Source organism: Tenebrio molitor, chromosome 1 (assembly GCF_963966145.1).
Source record: "Tenebrio molitor chromosome 1, icTenMoli1.1, whole genome shotgun sequence".
Lineage (NCBI taxonomy): Eukaryota > Metazoa > Arthropoda > Insecta > Coleoptera > Tenebrionidae > Tenebrio > Tenebrio molitor.
In genome coordinates, this window is record NC_091046.1 from 42,978,557 (window position 1) to 42,997,633 (window position 19,077).

Consider the following 19,077-nt stretch of genomic DNA (forward strand, 5'->3'; position numbering starts at 1 on the left):
GATCCAAATATGCGTCTTCTGGAGATTGCTAGCCGAATACCAATTTTTTCCGGATGAATAGGTGATTGAATAAACTCATCAGAATTCTTTGTTGACCAAATATAGTTTGTTTTTTAATCAAAGAACCACAACACCGCAATTTACACCCAAAATAGAGCTGACAACATTGTACACTTTTGTCTGGGGTGAAAAATCTCATGATATAAAAATTGAGGGCAGCATGTTAATAAAGTTAATAACAACTAATAACAATTAATTTGAGAGTTTAATAAATGCCTTACTTTGCGAGGCATTTTTAATAACACGTTCAAATTCTACATGCGAGTTTGCGTACTTTCAAGGACATTAAAAATGACAGGCGTTGGCTGATATAGCCAATAGATATCAGTAAATTTCCTAAATTTAGTAAAATTTTATATGTGCAAACCTAAATCAACAGGTTGTGGTTTTTTAATTAAAAAACAGACTATACACATGTTTTGTTTGTTTTTACTCTCGTGTCAAAAATAAATTACTCCCTAGAATTCGAACTTTTAGGGAAATAACGTTTTTCATGTTGTGTGTAACTAGAATTTTCAAAAGTAACTTTGAATGATTAAGGTTGGTTACTATGAATTGAGAGATTACGTCCAACTATAAATATGCCGCCAGAAACCAAAATTGATTGCGAAACGAAAAAATATCCATCACTTAGCGAGAAATAGAGCCATATGCAACTGTTATAAGAAATTCGGTGCCTTACGGTTACGATATTTTTTGTTTGTCACCAGAAATCACATAACCTCCAACCTAACCAAATGTATGGCAACCTAGTAACGAATATCCCTAAATCATAGGGAGTAATTTATTTTTGACAAGATACTGTCAAACGAGATCCAGGCCGTTCAAGATCTCGCCGTGTCTTGGACTTGGAACCTGAAATTCTGCAAGCTGTTGAGGAAGAACCGAATGTTAGTTGCCGACGATTTGCGTTACGAATGGGCGTTTCCAGTTTCACAATTTAAAGAACGCTGCACGAACAGGGACTTTACATCCTTATCATCTCAACGTGTCCAACACTTAAAAGCAGAAGATCCGCCACGTCAAATTGCATTTTGTTAATAGCTTCTTCAAAAAATCGACGAAGAACCCAATTTTTTAAGCATCGTCTTATTTAACCACAGATGAAGCAGGATTTACTGGAGATGGAGTTTTCAACTCGCATAATACCCACATCTGGTCGGAAGAAAATCCACACCAAATCCGAGAACATGGTTTCCAAGAAAGATTTTCAATTACCTAACGTGTGGAGGGGAATAATTGGGATTCGTTTGATCGGGCCACATGTCTTAACTCAACATTTAATAGTGAATAATATTTAAATTTTTTACAAAATGTGCTGAGTGACCTTTTGGATGACGTGTGAATAATGCTGCCGAGTTAATTCGACAAAATTGTTGGTAAGAACTCAAGCTTCTATGGCTCGAAGGGCACAAGAGCGTGTATCGATAACAAGGGCGTCATTTCGAGCATTCAATGTAAAGGTTAGTGCCCTTGATCAAGTGTGGTGCGTAATTTCAATGTCACTTTCACTACGAATAAAGAATTGGTTTTTGTTTTACTATCTAAGTTTTTATTTTCTTTCGCTTTTAGTGTACGCGCGGAGACACTGGCGGATACCAGAATTTACGATCAAACTAATTAAAATTTTATATGAATTTAGACAGATTTTTCGAAAAAATAGTAAATAGAAAAGTAATTTGTTTTAATGAGTTCTATCATCGTGTCACCGATTACAATTTCTGAACGCATTTCAACGACACTCTGTATAGTCAGAAAGGTGAAACCATGCCTCGTCCGTAAAAAATGTTAAATCCAAGGGGTTGTTATTCAAATGATTTAAAAACCACTGACAATATTCCATTTGAATACCAAAATCTCGTAGGAGCAGCTCTTGAACTGCCATTATTTTATACATATGGAGGAAGATATTTTTTTCCAATATTTTCTAGCAAGTTCCATACGAAAGTTCAGTTTCCTGTGCCAACCTGGGGAGTGATTTTTTAGAAGACTGTTCCATTATTGCTGCAACATCTGCCACCTCAGGTGTTCTTTTTTTGGGATCTCCACTACCTACCTTTTCAACCAACAGTTCCTGCATTACGAAACCTCGCCGCACATGTGTTAATTTGTTGAACCAATTTTGGGTATTCAACTGGAAAATTAGGGAATGCATTTCGAAAAAGAGCAAAATTCTGTACTGAATAGTGTTCAAATTCGATTCAAATACTGATAAAGTCTGCCAATGACAGCCCATAGCTGAAGAAGTTAGATAATTTTTCTTATAAATAAAATGACAATATTTAATGGTTCAGTTCATTTGTTTACTCTGCGAGGATTAGATAATTATTATTGCAAGTATTTAATTATTTCAACTGAGTACAGTTGCGGAATTAAAATTGCGGGCAGTATTGTCATTTTCATCCTATAAACTCTAAAATAACCTTTACGTTAAATAACGTTGTATAACCATAACCTCATGTTTTTGTCATTTTGATTTGTTTACATTTAAAAATAGTGCTTTGTGGCATAATAACGGCAGCAGGTGAAAACAATGATTTAATTATACTCAGTGTAATTACTGCGTGACTGCCACAGAAAAATTTCGTTTTTGAATGTCAGTCATGATGACAGTAAAAGATGGTTTACAGAGATTTTGTTGAAGTGGCAGAAAAATGCTGCCCGAAATTCTGATTCCGCGACTGTACAATTGAACAAATGATTTGAGCCACTAATACTGCCTTCACCATTTGTTATTTTTCGTGCCTCCGGCCGGAATTTGGTAAATTACAGATCTCGAAATCGTCCAGAAACACATGCATTGCCGGCCTAGTCCTGCTAAAAGTGGGGATTTTGAGTTGTCATCGGTTTCGGTTGGCATTTGTTATCAGAATTCTATCAAACGTCAATGTTTGTTCTGTGGATGGCTCGTTAAAAATGTTTTTCTATTTATAACAACGTACAAACTACAAAGAAGCAATATTTAACTAAAATTAATTAATTAAAATTACGTTTCGAGCCACTTCTTGAATATGGGCTGCTGTATTTATTACAACAAATGTTTCAGGAAAATGTCAAAAACAAAACAAATTAATTAAATTTAATAAGTGTCAGGAAACAAGAGCGATGTTGATTTTAAAGTTTAAATGTTTAAATGTAAGTGTTGCCAACACAAAAAAAGTCCCTAATACCAATTATTAAAACAAGTGCTTTAACTTCCATTTAACAAAAATCCGCATAAGTCGGCATGAAAAATTTTGTGTATCACACGTCCAGAAACTGTTTTGCGAGCATTCGTACTTACAATACTCGTCTATCGACTCGTATTGTAAACCGTACTCATGCTCGCAAACGTGCAGTTTCTGGCCTTGTGATACAAATAACTATTATTTCTAATTATAAAAATAAAAAATTTATTAAAAAATATCTTTACATAATACATAATTACTTGCATTATTTTATTAGTGTGAAGGTTCGGTGTTGCTGCAACAAAAAAAAAACAATTAATAGAAAATCATTTAAGTTGCAAAATACAAGTCATCACAGAAAGAATAAGCCATTTTCTCACACATAAAACTTCTCATTGGAGTCATTTTCATACATCATTAAAAAACATGTTATGTTGATAGCTGTTAGTACATTTTCTTACCTATCTGGCGTTATCGCTTTTAAAAATGTCTCTTTTGTGGCCGGCGAAGGAAAGCGAAACCGCGCTTCACTTTTTGACATGGGGCAACCCGAGCGACCGAGTCGAAGGACGACTGTATCAACTGTCGGCTCCGCAGTTCCTTCTATGTCATTAAGGCTAATGAAGGGGTTCAGTCCTCGAGGTGGATATTGTTTGATTAGTATTAATCGTTCAGCAACCAATACTTGGACAGCCGCCTCAAACTCTCCCTGTTCACCCCAGTGGACGGAAATATTATTAATGTAGCCCGCCATTTTCTTTGGACTGCTTTGATTTACCGATATATGATATAGGTATGTATCATGGTCCTTTTCTTAATTTAATTCATGAAATACACAGCACTTACCCAACTCCAACATCACGCAACTGCTTACGCCTTGGAACAAAAAAACCACGCCGCGCCATAACACCTGCCTTGAATGCACTCGGCACTCGATTTCGATTGCATCTATTTGTAAACAAACTCACAGAACACAGAAATGGGATGGGTGAGAAAATCGGGCTATCTCATGATGCGCGCGCGCACCTTCTTCGTGCACATAAGACATGTCTCATGTCAACAGAAATTACTCCCTCCCTAGGATTCGAAGTTTTAGGGAAATTACCATTTCACCACGATTGTCATTACTCTACTATGATTTAATACGCACTCGCGGTATTTCTCGCCTTACAAAAACACTTTTCCAACAAGTTTTCTAAAATTCAAAAGTCAAAATTATCAATGTAATAGTTATTTATTTAACGAGTTCGTGGACCTTTAAAACTCTCGTTTCACTCGAGTTTTAAACTGGTCCACTCATGCCAAAAAAAACCCAAATTACACAAGAACGAGTTGAATACAACGTTTTTTTGTTCGACGAGCCCCTTAAAGGCTCCAAATCGCTAAAAATCTTTAAAATTAGCTTGACGTTTCGTTTTGACAAGTTGTCAAATTTATCAAAATCCGTTCACACAGGAGAAAATTCTCAAATTCTGACAGTGTCGAACAAAAAACGAAATTTCCTTACACTTGCAATAACCGAACCAGCAGCACAAAAGGCAGAATACTGCATAGATGGGGCTGCAAATTTAATCATTTCTTATCTGACCCAAAACACATTTGTCCGCAAAAACTTATTGAAATAAAACTATAAGTAGGTACTGGGTGTTTACCTTTCTGTGTCACGTAGTATATTTATGTTATCTTTGAAACATTTTGAATTATAAAGTGGTCAAGTAACGAGTTGAATACAAGGTTTTTTTTGTTCGACGAGCCCCTTAAAGGCTCCAAATCGCTTAAAATCTTTAAAATTAGCTTGCCGTTTCGTTTTGACAAATTCTGACAGTGTCGAACAAAAAAGTAAATTATTATTATTATTATTATTCATGCCTACTTAATTGTCTGAAATTAACATATCTTTCTTGTAGTGTCGTAGGAAAATACTCGTAGGCCTTAAAACGCTCGTTTCACTCGCGTTTTAAACTGGCTCACTCATGTCAAAAAAGCCCAATTTACAGACGAACTCGTTAAATAAACTACTATTTTTTAGTTTGGTGTCATAAGTGAGTCTTTGTGAAACTAAAAGTAGTGTCTCCACTTTTTGTGAAACTGTTTTTGGATTTTTACGTATTACCTAGGTACTACAGGCTCTGCCATTTCTATTTCAACACCACCTGTTGATTTTTCCTAAAATTTAGCCATGTGTAACAGGTTCGGTTGATTGTAAAACGGCTTTTAGTGAGAAATCTGAAATTTTGACATTTTCTAGTGTCTGAAACGTCAAAGCAAATCACTGTCAAAATAAGTATGTATGTCATATAAATAAATTATTTCATTATTCCATGGAGGTACTATTAACTAATACTAGGTCCACGTCTGCCAAAAATTACAAGTTTTTAAATTGACCAGACGCCATTCTATAACTGCTCCGCTAAATTTTAAAGGCAGTTAAAGTAAGTTGTCATAGCAATGACCAATCAGGGCTTGAAATTTTAAAAGACGCTAAAATTTTAACGCCCCTTTAAAAAATACAGAATACAAACAATTTTTTAACGAGTGGTAATCTTGTTCTGTCAACCAAAAACTCAATGCAAATACTTTCCGTTTAAAAAAAGCAGGGTTTAATGTTTTGGAATCAAAAACAAAAACACCAGTTGAGTCCAATGACATTAATTTTTTTTGTAACATTTAAAATTTTGTTTCAAAATTTAATCGACGAGGAGCGACGACACAGCGTGGAAGGTTCCAACGATGTGCTTTCAGAACCTCATGCTAGAGTCAGGAAGAAGAAGGAACAAGATACCTACGTGGAGGGTGGGGAACCAGAGAACTTCAGAGAACCATATGCCATATCTTTATTTCTTTAGTCTTTGCAGAGAATTGAGAGGAGTCAGTGCCCAGTGGTGTATGGGCAATCGTCCCAGAAAAATAAAAGACGTGGTGGGGTCATCAGAAGGTGAAATTTTTCCAAGGGGCGAAGCCAGGGAGACCGATCCCAACGCCGAGGCGGAAGGTTTTTGGTTGAAACCGAACGCCCTTGTGGCGGATTTGTTTTCTTCCTTGCAGGCGACGACTCTGCCACTCGATGAAGACCTCTAGCACCTGTGGCCTTTCCTATCTGGCGGCCGCTGTCTTCGAAGGAGGCGGAGGCGAAGAGCACCATCATCCTCGGCTCATCCACGGAGGGAGAGGACGTCGCGAGAAGACATCGTGCGGTAGTATTTTTTTATGTGCATAGATTGTGACCTCGCCTGGGAACGGGCAAGTGTCAGTGTCCGCCGAACTTAATGGAAAATTTACTGGTAAGTACTGCGGCCGCCGTATACATTTAGCGAGCGGGCAGAGCGGCTGTATTCCAGTGCAGGACATTAGATTTACGGAGTAGTTTTCTTGGGTAAGGTGAGGATATTACTTTAGGATTAAGTCAGATTTACGGGGTTTAAGGTTAGCGATAGTGTAGTTTTAGGCCACTAGAAGTAGGGGGTAGATCTTTAGGTGGTTAAGGGTAGCGGCAAGCTAGATTCGACGTAGGGTATTGTAGTAGTGGTGTAAATATATTGTTTATTTAGTTTATCACTGTTATTAATTTTCCCTACTGCGCCAACATTTTCAGAACACGTTCTTGTGCTTCTTTTCTGACCACTTTTCCGGTGGGTGTCCTGGGTAACTCCTTGGCAAAAACAACTCCTCCTCTCAGCTGTTCCCTGTCAGTCACTCTCTCTGCCACAAACGTTTCAATTTCTTCTTTCCTTGCGTTACAACCTTCATTTAGTACAACGCAAGCTGCCGGCACGTGTCCCTCTTCTTCACGCGGAACCCCAACGACCACCACTTCTTTAACTGCAGGATGTTCCATTATGACGCCTTCGATGGAAGATGGCACGATGTGCCACGACAAATACTTGAACATTTCTTTCACTCGTCCCACCACGTAAAGACACTTGTCCTCGTCGTAGTAACCCAAATCTCCGCTTTTCAAGAAGCCGTCTCTGTCGAAGCACTCAGAACTGTCGAGATTGTGGTATCCAACCATCAAGCTTGGAGACTTGATGTGTAGTTCACCGGTTTGGTTTGGCCCCAAGATCTCGTCAGTCTCGGCATCGACAATCTTAAAAATAAAACATTCTTGAATATATGTGTGTCCTACTACCAGAAACTAAATTAATCTTGACTAATTGTAAAAACTGTACCTTGACACTTATCTCGGGGGCTATTCTTCCACAAGATGTCGGCTTGCTTTCCATCAGATGTTTATCTGTTTGCGGATAGAATGACGAAACCCTGGCCAATTCCGTCATGCCATAACCAAAAATGACATCTGCGTTTGGAAACAAAACCTTCAAGCGCTTCAACTGTTCGCCACTTAACGGAGTACCACCTGTCAAAATGCAACGAAGCGAAGAAGTGTCATACTTTGTTTTCTTGCTGTCATCGATTCTTGTAAGTTTGTAGGAATAGATCGGAGCCATAAATATAGCTAGCAACTGTTACACAAATCATCAAAACTCCCATCAATTTTTATTTGTGTTACCTTATATTTTTGTACCATTTTCAAAATCGTTTCTCCATCCAAATCGCCGGAAAACACTCGAACACCACCACGTAGAAAGCAACGCGCCAAAATCTCCATTCCCGACATCCAGTAAAACGTCGTGAAATGCAAAATAGAAGCCTCGTCGAAACCATACTTCCTGCAGAGAACCAATCACAATTTTCGAATCAACTCTACAGACAATACTCACGCTCCTATGTCCACCAATTGCAGGAAACTGTAATGACTGTGACAAATCGCTTTGGGAAGTCCCGTGGTACCGCTGCTGAACAGCATCACAGCGGTATCGTGAATGTCGACTTTTGTTGGTCTAAACTTGTCTTCGTCTTCTTGAGGACTGGTCACGTCAGCGAATTTCGCGTACTTGTCAGAATTGCCGTACACAATTATTCCAGGTTTCAAATCTGTCCCTTTCAGACACTCCTCGACCATACCCACGGACGCCTCTTCGACGAAGATTATTCTCGGAGACACATATGTGATCAAATGTTTTGAATTCCTCAGCCCCAGACTCGGGTCTAGATTTACTATTTTGGCACCCAGATAGAAAGTCGACAATATGGGAATTGAGTTGTCGAGAGAGTTGTACGAGCAAGACAGGACAACATCCCTCGATGTTACCCCCATTTTTTGTAAGGCGATCGCAAGTCTGACACTTCGGCGTTTTACGCTGGAATACGTCTCTGACTTGTCGATGTTTGCATCGATCTAGATAATTCAAAAAAAATATACTTCGAACACATTACTTTTTGAGTATTTACCTGGCAAATGTTATCTCTATATTTTTCCGCATGCTTAAAGAAGAATTCTCCCAAGCTGGTCATTTCTACCAAGGACTTCATCTTTGGGCCGTGCAATATTTTTTCCGTCATTTTGCAAATATTACAGTATACCACCTAGACCTGCAATTTTACTTTCAATATGTATTAAATTATGTAGGTGTTGCACAATATGACCCAACACATATTTTAAACTTGCAAACGCTTCTCTAATTATTACATAATTAAGTTTTATATTAAAACTCTACTCACTTACTTATTTAATTATTTGTTTAAATTTCACACAAAATTAACTCCCTACGCATTAATTTATAATTACCTGATCAACTAAGTACACTTTCTCCTACCACTACTTTTACAAAAACATAGAAATCTCACCGTTTTATATATTTGCAGACACTATTATCTTAGCAGATTAAAATACGTAAGTATTTGATTTTGATTTTTCATTTAACATAACTGATAAGTCAGATAAAAACCAAAGAGTCTCTTTTTGATGATTGCATTATATTGTAATCAAAACTAACTACTTAAACTCGAAAAAAACAAGATACCGCTCAATTTAAAAAAAAAAAAACACTCTTGATTACTTCATTCTTGCATTATTTACAAGTACTTTTTTTAACATTTACATCGACTTTACAACGATATTCCTGACTTCTTTTCTTATCAATTTCCCGCTCGGAGTCTTGGGCAAAGCTGCGACAATCATGACTCCACCCCTGAGTCGCTCCTTATCCGACACCCTTTCCGCCACAAACTCCTCGATTTCTCCCTTGTCGACGTTAAAATTGTCGTTGAGCACCACACAAGCGGCCGGTATTTCCCCTTCTTCGTCTCGGGGAATCCCAAAAACTACACTCTCCTTGACAGCCGGATGCTCTTGCAGCACAGCTTCGATCGACGACGGTACTATGTGCCAAGACTGGTACTTGAACATTTCCTTCATCCTCTCGATCACGTAAATGCAATCGTCGTCGTCGTAGTACCCTATGTCTCCGCTCTTGAGAAACCCGTCGCTGTCGAAGCAGTGCGAGCTGTCTTGCTTGTAGTACCCCTTCATCATCCCTTGAGTTTTGATGCGTATCTCGCCCTTCACGTTTGGACCAAGCATTTCGCCGGTGTTGGGGTCAACCACCTACAAAACCCCCAGTTACATCTCTACCTCCATTTTTAGTTCACCAGTACTTTGAGTGCACTCTCGGGTGCGATTTTTCCAGACGATCCAATTTTGCTCCCGATCAGTTCTTTGTCGTTTTCTTGATGGAACACTGAAATCATGCCCACTTCGGTCATGCCGTAGCCGAAGATCACTTGGGCGGTGGGAAACAAACAAGACAGCTTCTTGAAGTGCTCGGTACTCAAGGGAGTACCCCCGGTGAGCAAGCACCGAAAAGACGAAGTGTCGTACCTTTCCGGGTCCTTCACTTTTGTCAAACTGTACGTATAGATGGGGGCCGCGAAAAGCGCCGTCAACTGCAATTATGTGTGAATGAACCGGATTAAAATCACCACGGTGGTACCTTGTATTTTTCGATCATTTTAAAAACATTCTCTCCCTGCACGGTACGGGCGAAGACGCGAGTACCCCCTTCCATAAAAGTGCGCGCCAGCATCAGCATCCCCGAGATCCAGTAGAACGTGGTGTAGTGAAGTACCGTACTCATGTCGAATCCGCACTGGCTGGTCGAAACATATCAACGAGTGCCCTTACAGAAATCTTTACAGTAACTTACAAGGAGATTTCTATCAGTCGCAGGAAGCTGTAATGACTGTGACAGATAGCTTTGGGCAACCCGGTCGTCCCGCTGCTGAAGAACATGATGCCGATGTCCTGCAGATCTACTTTGGCCGGTGCGAACGCGTCTTCGTCCGCACAAGGTCGCACCAAATCTGAAAATGTGGCGTATCTGGACGACTTCCCGAACACGACGATTTCCGAATTGATCTTTGCGTCTTTCAGACTGTTCTCGATCAGGCCGAGCGAGTCTTCTTCGACGAAGATGACGCGAGGGCTCACCAGGGTCAGTAAATGTGTTGTGTTCCTGGAGGACAGGGTGGGGTCAAGATTGACGATTTTTGCCCCCAAATACGTCGACGCGATTATTGGAATGGTGTTGTCCAGAGAGTTGTAAGAGCAGCAGGCGATAACATCTTCACAAGTGATGCCTTTTCGCTTGAGTGCAAGTGCCAAACGAGTACTCCTTCTCTTCACGCTTCCGTAAGTCTCCGACTCGTCTGTGTCGCCATTTATCTGCCAACAAAAATTATCAGATTTTTCTCTTGACGAGTTGTACATACTTGGCAAATGACGTCACGGTGTTTTTCCGCATAGTCGAAGAAAAACTCCCCCAAGCTTATTTTCGCCAAGATGGGTTCGAAAGAGTCGCCTTGTAGAATTCTTGCAGCCATTGCGCAGCGCGACACTGTCTCAAGTAGTCAAGTGCAAGATCTTTACCGCGCTTATATAGCGTAATCTGTCATTATAAATTGCACATAACAAGGGCACTGATGAGAATGACTTTACAGAATCTTACATGAATGTGTTGCGTCAGCTCCAATAACTTTTGTACTCGTGATGCCAACGTTCCACATTTTTTATCTAAATCTGGATTGTCCAAATATGTAAATAAAATCACAATGACTTTTCTTAACGTTGATAAACAATCATTTGTTTATATTGACAGTATTCTTAAGATTAAAGCTGGTTGTTAATAATAATGAATACAATGGACTGCACATAAAAATGATTTGTTATCGTCACAGTCAGCCAGACTGCGAAACATTTGTAATCAATATCTAAAGTCACTGTTTATCAAATGCCATTGTAGGCGGTCACAACCTTTGTGTGCAACTACCACTCCATTAAATATAAATTTCCACATTTATAATTTTAGTTTGACAAATATTTAAACTGTAGTAATCTGTTAATAACAATGAATCTAGAGTACTTAGTACATACATAAATATTTAGGATTTCTTTATGTTGCACAGGTAGACAGGGTGTGTGATTTCCGATAAACAATTGGTCAGTTAGCTGTGGAACCTTGCAAATCACAATAACGACGTAACTGCTTCTAGTATTATATTTTTTTATAAAATGTACATTACACTCTTTACAATATCATTTCATTTTTTCAATAGTAATAAAAAAATAATATTACTTAAATATTCGCAATGCGAACAATCCATAAATGATAAGCATAACTTGATTTAAAAAGAAAATTAAATACTGCGTGTCCTAGAGAAAACGACTCGTTTGGGTCTGAGGTCGTTTTCTTAAGTTGCTGTTTGTGAGTCGATTACAAAATAATTGTGAGGAAATGGGGTTGTCCAGTTGGCATGTAAGGAGGAGCCTTAATCGCATTTGGAGTAATAAATAAGTGAAATATTTTTTTGCGATTACTACATCAATAAAATAATCGATTGTATATTGTTCGCGGTTTTGCAATGAGATTTACAATAAAAATACTAGAACGAGGAAAGGGCCGAGTGTGCAACTCGCATTAAAAATTACGCATTACGGAAAAGCCGCAAAGCCATAATTTCAATGCGTAAGCGGCATCTTACAGTTAACAAGCGAATCACAAGAAAAATCAAAAATGGGTTTTTACATCCAAAACTTCAAGTGGGTAAAAAGTGTGTTCACGGAATGGACTCGTAAATTTACAACTGGTTAGTATAACACGTAACTAGTTATTAATAATTGTTACTTGACTGTAACATAAAAATGAGAATTTTTTCAACAAAATATTTTTGGTGTTGCTGTAATGGAATGATCCTGTCAACAATCTTTAATAACAATTCGGAAGAGCGTTGGGGGACACGACTTCCATTTGTTTAATTTTCCAGTTTTAATACTGTGTCGTTATTGTGGTCTCAAATTGTAAAATGTTTTTTCGGTGAAATCTTATCTTAACTAAAATCGGTGTCACTAACCGGGTGCGGTTGTGCTCTAATAAATTTGCGAATTTAATCATTTCGATTATAATAAGGAAGCTCAAATGGAAATTTGAGGCCACAACTACTCAACACTTTTATCATTTCCAACCTAACGTTATTTCACGTTGAGAAAAAACTAAAGAAAACTTGAAGTTTTGTCAAACACTACAAAACACATGAGAACTATTAAATAGTGAGAATCGAGTGGAGTTACAAAATTAAATAATACAATAACTTCGCTTTTGATAAAAATGTTCCACAATTAAAAAAATCATTTGGAAACAAACTCTTTCACTCCTAAAACGGTATTCACAAAACAATATTTTTATAACTTGACACAGCCTTTTCACAATAACAATACAATTCTTTTTAAAAACTGTCGTTACTACAAAATCATACTACTATAAAAATTCTTTAGAACATTTTACGTTTCATATAAAAATCGTTATCAACTGTAATAGTTCAACTGGTGACAAATGTCTAATTAGTACGAATAAACAGTAAAATATAGCCTTAGAGAAATGAAAATACAATTTTAAACCTGTTCTAGAACGATTTCCAAATTTTACTTGGACATAACGATCGAAAACTTCTTTGCGCGAAAGTAAAATTTGGAAAGTGTAACACTTTGAGATTCTGCGAATAAATATTATTACCTATTAAGTGGACGGAAATAAAATATGACATAAATACAATTGGACCAAGATTGTGTAATCCAAAATGATAAATTATCGAATAAAAAACAGTTATAATAAAAAATTCTCTCAATTTTGTTTATCGATTATTATAGCGACTTTTTATTGAAAAACCGACACCTAACTCTTAGAATAACTGGAATTTATCTTTGCATTACCTGAAAGAAAGGCTATATTTATCAACAATTTGGCAAAAATTTTGCTTTCCTATACTTGTCGTAACCGCTTGTATGCTCTTGAACAGTTGGTCTGATGACAAATCATCAGGTAAACGCGTAAGGAACTGTGCTCCGTGCAAAAAATCCATATTGATTAGAGTATCTTGGTTTAAATGGAGAATACCTGAAATAAAAACGTCTCATTAACAACAACCTTGAAAACTACTGCACCAGCGCCCTCTGTGTTTGTGTGCGGTACTTTTCTGACTCACCTAAAGCAGTTCTGAAAATGAACTCGAATCCGTCCCTCAGAAAAATATCCCACACTCTGCAGGCGACATCGAGCGGCATCGCCTTCGCGAAAATCGTGTAGATCCAATCGAGAAGGTACAAATCGGGTGTCAGCTTCGCCTTCTCGAAGTGCGCATACAGCTTCGGCAAATTATAACAGAACACTTCGTTGTACGCGCTGTAGTACGCTTCCATTTGTTCTTGATTCAGCGTGAACGCGGACAAGTGCAGCGGTTGGTTCAACAAGTTTGCGAAACAGATGAAAGCTTCGAACGCCTCCATGTTCAAGATGAGAATCGCCGCTATGTACGACATCCCTTGGACGTACCCCACGTCGGGTCTGTAACAAACGTACGCGGCCAACAACGAGTGCAAAATGTCCGAGTAGGGTCCGCCCTCTTGGAAAATGCACAGGTGCGGAAATGTTCTTGAGATATCCAACCGGATCACGTCCATGCTGCTCTCCTGGTCCACGTCCGGATCGCAATGGGACGGTTCGGGACTTTTGAGGCGATTCTGGGCCCGAGAGAGACAGATTTCGTAGAGTTGGGGAGTCAGATTTAGCTCGTTGCCGATGGCCAGGCGCCACACTTTGCCTCTCACGCTGGACGGAAGGCCCTGCCACCAGAGGTCTCTGGTTTTCTTGTTGGCGCGCCTGCAACAACGCTAATTGAGGTTAAAACGCTGTCAAAGTGTCAGACATCAAATGAAATCATGCGCAAAGCATGCAAATGTAATCGCAGTAACTCCCAAACATGCATAGAGCAGAAAGCACTTGGAGGCAGTTCTCCCAACTTTACTTTTTATCTGGTACAAGCACATCAACCCACGACTTTTAATTGTTTGTGGTTTGCCCCACTGATCACTCACATTGCTTCCCAGTTGGGGAGAACGTGTTTTGTGAAATGTTTGGTGGCAGTGGCTTGATGTTCCTCCTGTTGCAATTGCAACTTCTGCAGTTTCTGCCTGGCGACGGTGTTCTGGACTTCCTTCTTTTTGGCGGCGGCAATCATGGCTTTGTATTCTTCGCGATGTCTTTGTTCCTCTTCTTGAGTTTTTGCAGGCAGGTTGGACGGTCTGCGAGGAAAAATGATTTATTCTTCTTACACTCCGACGGACATGACACGTGCCGTCAGGTTGGCATCACTGAATTATCCTTAATGTCATTTCGACCAAACCACTTTCAAAAATTACTACTTTTAAATCAATCTATTTTGATCTGAAAAATATTTCAATACTTGTTATCGCAAATCAATGAAATTGGAGTTTGTACCCTCTCCTAACCAATCGATTATTTAGCAGTAGCACCAAATTGATCTCAATTTGACCCCGAATTTCTACAATAAAAGCATCAGGCTGATCACGCGATCCACGTTTTTCCGATCATTTCTTTTAATTTTCAATTATTGATCAAAACATTGCTTACATTGCCACAAACCCTATCGCAAAAACCACAATGACGTCACTGACAGTTCATTTCATACATCTTTTCTCAGTAAGCCATGATACTGTCAACTGCGCATAAATGACATTTTGGGCAAATTTTCTTTCAAATCAGAGAAATAAAACACAAACTTTACGTGTTTCAATTGAATCACCCTACATTCCCTACTTTTATACCTTGGGTGTTGTATAAGTGCGGTCGAACTGGCAACCACATGAAGTGGTGAGCTTGTAGAACTATCTTTGCCTGATTTACCAAACAATTTCCAAACGCTGGAACTTCCGGACGCGGCTGAACTTGACTTCCATGAAAAAACATTCCTGGAACACTCAACTGTACCTGTGAAGGCCTCACACAACAATCTACCTATTGAAAAAATTTGTCAAGCTCTTCTTTCTTCCTGGTTCTCCACAGTCATCAAAACTGTTGAGGGATTTGTCATCTACATCTAATAAGCTTCTCGAGGGGGAGGGATCACTTAAACTTGAAATTGTACTAGAAAAAGACCCGGCTTCGTTTCTCTTGTGACCTTTCTTCGCTTCATTGTGAACAAGTGAAGCTGAGGTGTCTCCATACTTATCTGACGTATTTTCTAATCTAATATCCGCATTATCTGTTGGTTTCTCTACTAAATGTAGTTGTTTTGTTACTGGACTATACGCTAATGATATGTTCTGCAATGCTTCACTTAACGTTAATTTATTTTTAATATTACCATTTTCTACAATATCACAATTTTTTAATTTTACTTGAGTATTCTGTGATGAATTTGATGTTGCATTAAGAGTGCTGTTCTCGTTGTTCTTGACTTTGTCGCATCTTTCCGGCCACGTTTTGAACCATGGGGACTGAGGAGGACTACCAGACTCTACTAATAATTTATTGTGGATATCACAGGAATCGACAGTGTCTAAGTCGTCTACGAGCTTGCTCTTGTCGTCTACTAGACAATTAGGCAGACTTTGCGTTCTCAAGTCTTGTGTTACGTTGTTCTTCAGCAAAACTCGCTGGTAATGGCCTTTGTGACCCATTGACGTTGTATTTTCCGAAACACCGTAACCGTTCGCTACATCGCCGTTACATTCTACTGAAGCGTACGCTCGTTTATTATCAATTATCAAATCTGCTACTTCCTTTGATTCATTGCCGTGTGGTGTGCTATTTATTCTATTCTTGTCCTCGCAATCAGCTTTTATCATTTCTTGTTCGACATCAGAGAGAGAAAATGAACAATACTTAACTAAAACGACATTCTCGGAACTATTAACATTAACAGGACTAAACACTACAATAACTATTTTTATTTTGACAGTACTAAATAAACGGCAGTCATGTTGCTCATGGCCGACTACGGAAACATATGGAAACAAACGAGGACGGACATAAATTAGAGCGAAATTCGAATCTGCAGAATGAGAAATCTCCTAGTTGTTCCCATTTGCGTCGGCGCTGCTGCAGTCCATTCTCTCTATTTAACAAAATCAAAAGCAATAAAGAGCTAAATATATAAGAAAATACTCAACACTGAAGGCTTAAAAACAATAATAATGCCCCCCATGCACGCTCCGGAAATCCTCAGAGGGAAAACTGCGCAGTCCAGCCCTTCCGTATTTCCGGAGCGTCTGTGGTAGAAAAAGAAAACTGCGCGGACTTGGCGAACTGTTCAGGCGGCCGGATGAGAATTCTGAATAACTGTCAGGCCGACTGGAGCGTTTGTGGCGTTGCAGTTCAGTCGTCCAGTTTAGTTGAGTGTGGTTGAGGTTGAGACCGCCTTTCAGACAACATGAGCCGAGAATTTCTTGAAGATTTTATCAAGATTTACGAGTCGGAACCATGCCTTTGGCAGGTTAAAAGTAAAATCTATCATGATAGAGTGAAAAAGGAAGCTGCCTATGCGCGGTTAATTGAAAAATTCAAAACAATTGAGCCTACTACTGCATGCAAGTTTAGTGTTCTGAAAAAAATTAATAACATTAGGAGTGCATACCGGAAGGAAAGAAAAAAAGTGAAAGCATCGCAGGAGTCAGGTGCAGGAACTGAGGAAGTGTACGAACCGAAATTGTGGTATTTCAAATTGTTGAGGTAAGTCGTGGTTTGGAAGTACATATATATGGTCGGAACGTTATAGATGTGGATTGGGGACTTGTCGTTAGGTTGGCACTAACAGCAAAAGTAACTAGGCGCGCTTATAAAGTATTTGGAATTTATGACAGATTTCTTACTAAAGTACAGTTCAATCATAAATTTTAAAATGACTTTGAGTTTGGTAATCCACATCTAAAACGTTTTTACTATACACGCAATTATTTCGTTCATAATTTGTTAGAAATCATTTTCTGTAGGTACTCTTATTTCTTTGTTTTGTGTTCGGCAGATTTTTGGATGATCAAGACACTCCCCAAAGTTCTCGTAGCAACATAGGCAGCGATGAAGATGATGATGTTACCAGCAATAATGAGGTATGATCAGTGGCGTAATTAAGGGTGGGCCAGGGCTAAAAAACTGTTGAAACACTCGTTCGACATTTTTGGGAATTCTAGTTAAAATCGGGAAATAATTTAATCAATGAATTTGATGTTAACAAAATTCAAATAAAGAGAAACACCAAATAGCCGACTTCCATATCCCCACCACAGTTCTCAGCTATTAGGATAAACAAACCGGCAAGGTTATGTTGCAAACCCGTGTTCTGAAGTTTTGAAGTTTCTAGCGGGCTTCGCTGAATAAAAAGTAAGTATATTCGAAAAATTGTAATGTCAAAAAGTGTAATTAGTGTGTGTACACCTGAGATATGGAGTTGTGCACTTGTCAACTAAAAATTTGTTCTCATGTGTAGTGCCTTCGTTTTGTGGAGTTATTGGCTGTGCCAACAACGCTATGCGAAACTATGATAAAAGTTACCACAAAATACCGTCAGAAAGGGATGAAAGAGGCCGTATCCAAAAACAAAGATCGGAACGACGACAAGCTTGGATTCAAGCATTACATCGAAAGGACTTGACAGATGTCAAGTTAAAATATCTTAAAATTTGTTCTGATCATTTTATATCAGGTTAGTGTTTACTTTGTGTGTAATTTTATTATAAAAAAAAAGTAACTACATTAGTAATGATTTGAAGGTAAACCAGCTTCTCCTGGAGATGTAACACATCCAGATTATATCCCTACACAAAATATGGACTATAAACATGAAGCAAAAAAGGGTGCTATGGGCAGATTTCGCAAACAAAGACTAGAGGAGGTAACCTTAGGGCAAAGGAATGTACACTGACGTATGTCATGTACCAGAATGCATTTTTATTTTTAGCTATTCAAGGATGTGAAAAATGTCCTCACCAGATGAGAACATTATTACTCAAACAGACTGGTAATTGTGTCGTCGCTAACAGAGCTGACAAATAAAATTCTAGCAAAATCAATACATATATGTATTGGCTTTGCAAATTGTTCCTTGTGAAACATTTACACTATTGTTCAGAACACAGGTTTACAACATAACCTTGCCGGTTTGTTTATCCTATAATAGCTGATTCTGTCATAAAAGGGGTGGGGATTATGGATTATGGAACTGATCTATTGACGGTTTCCAACGCCTGCCCAGCCCAGGATTTCATTTGAACGCGCATATTCAAAGCGTTGTCTTTCTAGTTCTAGTTTTTAGAATACAGTTTTTCTCGTAGAGGGATTCCTCTACGGTTTTTCTGCTCTGCGGCCGAGGTGTAGTTTTTAGTTAGTTTTGTCCGACTCCACAAGGCAGGTGTGTGTTCTGTGCTTGCCGGTTTGTTTATCTTAATAGCTGATAAAAGGGGTGGGGATATGGAACTGATTTATTAATAACACTAGGTTAAGGGTAATCAAAGGACAAGAATGGTAAACTAGAAACGTAATTTTATTTTTGGACAAGAAGGTAAAAATAAACAAAAACATCAAAATCTCTATTTTTCTTTGAATGAAGGGCTCACTGCTCAAAGTAATGTCTATACCACGATCTGTTGTATTACGACTGGCCT

The 19,077-nt window shown here is 38.6% G+C and overlaps 4 protein-coding genes and 2 long non-coding RNA genes across 14 annotated transcripts in view; 2 read left to right on the forward strand and 4 right to left on the reverse strand.

The window, feature by feature from the left end:
- Positions 1 to 3,435: 3,435 nt before the first annotated feature.
- On the reverse strand, positions 3,436 to 4,219 carry LOC138133377 (uncharacterized). 2 transcript variants are annotated; one of them, XR_011160347.1, is made up of 3 exons: positions 4,074 to 4,219; positions 3,689 to 3,991; positions 3,436 to 3,522 (listed from the first exon to the last, which is right to left on the reverse strand). It is a non-coding gene; the product is annotated as an uncharacterized lncRNA (long non-coding RNA). The 2 variants fall into 2 exon arrangements; XR_011160348.1 differs by having other exon boundaries at positions 3,689 to 3,994; positions 4,074 to 4,214.
- Positions 4,220 to 4,405: 186 nt separating this feature from the next.
- On the forward strand, positions 4,406 to 12,256 carry LOC138133388 (uncharacterized). The gene is made up of 2 exons (XR_011160350.1): positions 4,406 to 6,020; positions 6,074 to 12,256. It is a non-coding gene; the product is annotated as an uncharacterized lncRNA (long non-coding RNA).
- Positions 6,048 to 8,992, reverse strand: LOC138133329 (luciferin 4-monooxygenase-like). The gene is made up of 6 exons (XM_069051208.1): positions 8,857 to 8,992; positions 8,520 to 8,660; positions 7,949 to 8,466; positions 7,738 to 7,897; positions 7,397 to 7,690; positions 6,048 to 7,314 (listed from the first exon to the last, which is right to left on the reverse strand). Exons 2-6 carry the CDS (start codon positions 8,628 to 8,630, stop codon positions 6,799 to 6,801), a joined length of 1,599 nt encoding a protein of 532 aa, XP_068907309.1. The 5' UTR covers positions 8,631 to 8,660; positions 8,857 to 8,992; the 3' UTR covers positions 6,048 to 6,798.
- Positions 9,024 to 10,999, reverse strand: LOC138133342 (luciferin 4-monooxygenase-like). Its single transcript, XM_069051212.1, has 5 exons — positions 10,839 to 10,999; positions 10,274 to 10,791; positions 10,061 to 10,220; positions 9,726 to 10,013; positions 9,024 to 9,675 (listed from the first exon to the last, which is right to left on the reverse strand). Exons 1-5 carry the CDS (start codon positions 10,947 to 10,949, stop codon positions 9,166 to 9,168), a joined length of 1,587 nt encoding a protein of 528 aa, XP_068907313.1. The 5' UTR covers positions 10,950 to 10,999; the 3' UTR covers positions 9,024 to 9,165.
- On the reverse strand, positions 11,606 to 16,419 carry LOC138133315 (TBC1 domain family member 12-like). 2 transcript variants are annotated; one of them, XM_069051199.1, is made up of 6 exons: positions 15,434 to 16,419; positions 15,244 to 15,387; positions 14,494 to 14,700; positions 13,605 to 14,278; positions 13,388 to 13,516; positions 11,606 to 13,332 (listed from the first exon to the last, which is right to left on the reverse strand). In XM_069051199.1, exons 1-6 carry the CDS (start codon positions 16,264 to 16,266, stop codon positions 13,295 to 13,297), a joined length of 2,025 nt encoding a protein of 674 aa, XP_068907300.1. In that variant the 5' UTR covers positions 16,267 to 16,419; the 3' UTR covers positions 11,606 to 13,294. The 2 variants fall into 2 exon arrangements, with proteins under 2 accessions (XP_068907300.1, XP_068907293.1); XM_069051192.1 differs by having other exon boundaries at positions 11,606 to 13,516.
- Positions 16,420 to 16,698: 279 nt separating this feature from the next.
- The window catches only part of LOC138133353 (uncharacterized), a 175,259-nt gene continuing 172,880 nt past the window's right edge, over positions 16,699 to 19,077 (forward strand). For 3 of the 7 annotated variants that reach the window (XR_011160346.1, XR_011160344.1, XR_011160343.1), the window contains exon 1: positions 18,315 to 18,937. Coding sequence is in view for 2 of the 7 variants with exons in the window: in XM_069051223.1 (XP_068907324.1) it covers positions 16,851 to 17,149; positions 17,442 to 17,526 (384 nt within the window). In the remaining 5 variants the exon portion in view is untranslated. The other 4 variants (XM_069051231.1, XM_069051223.1, XR_011160342.1 and 1 more) reach the window with 4 other exon arrangements.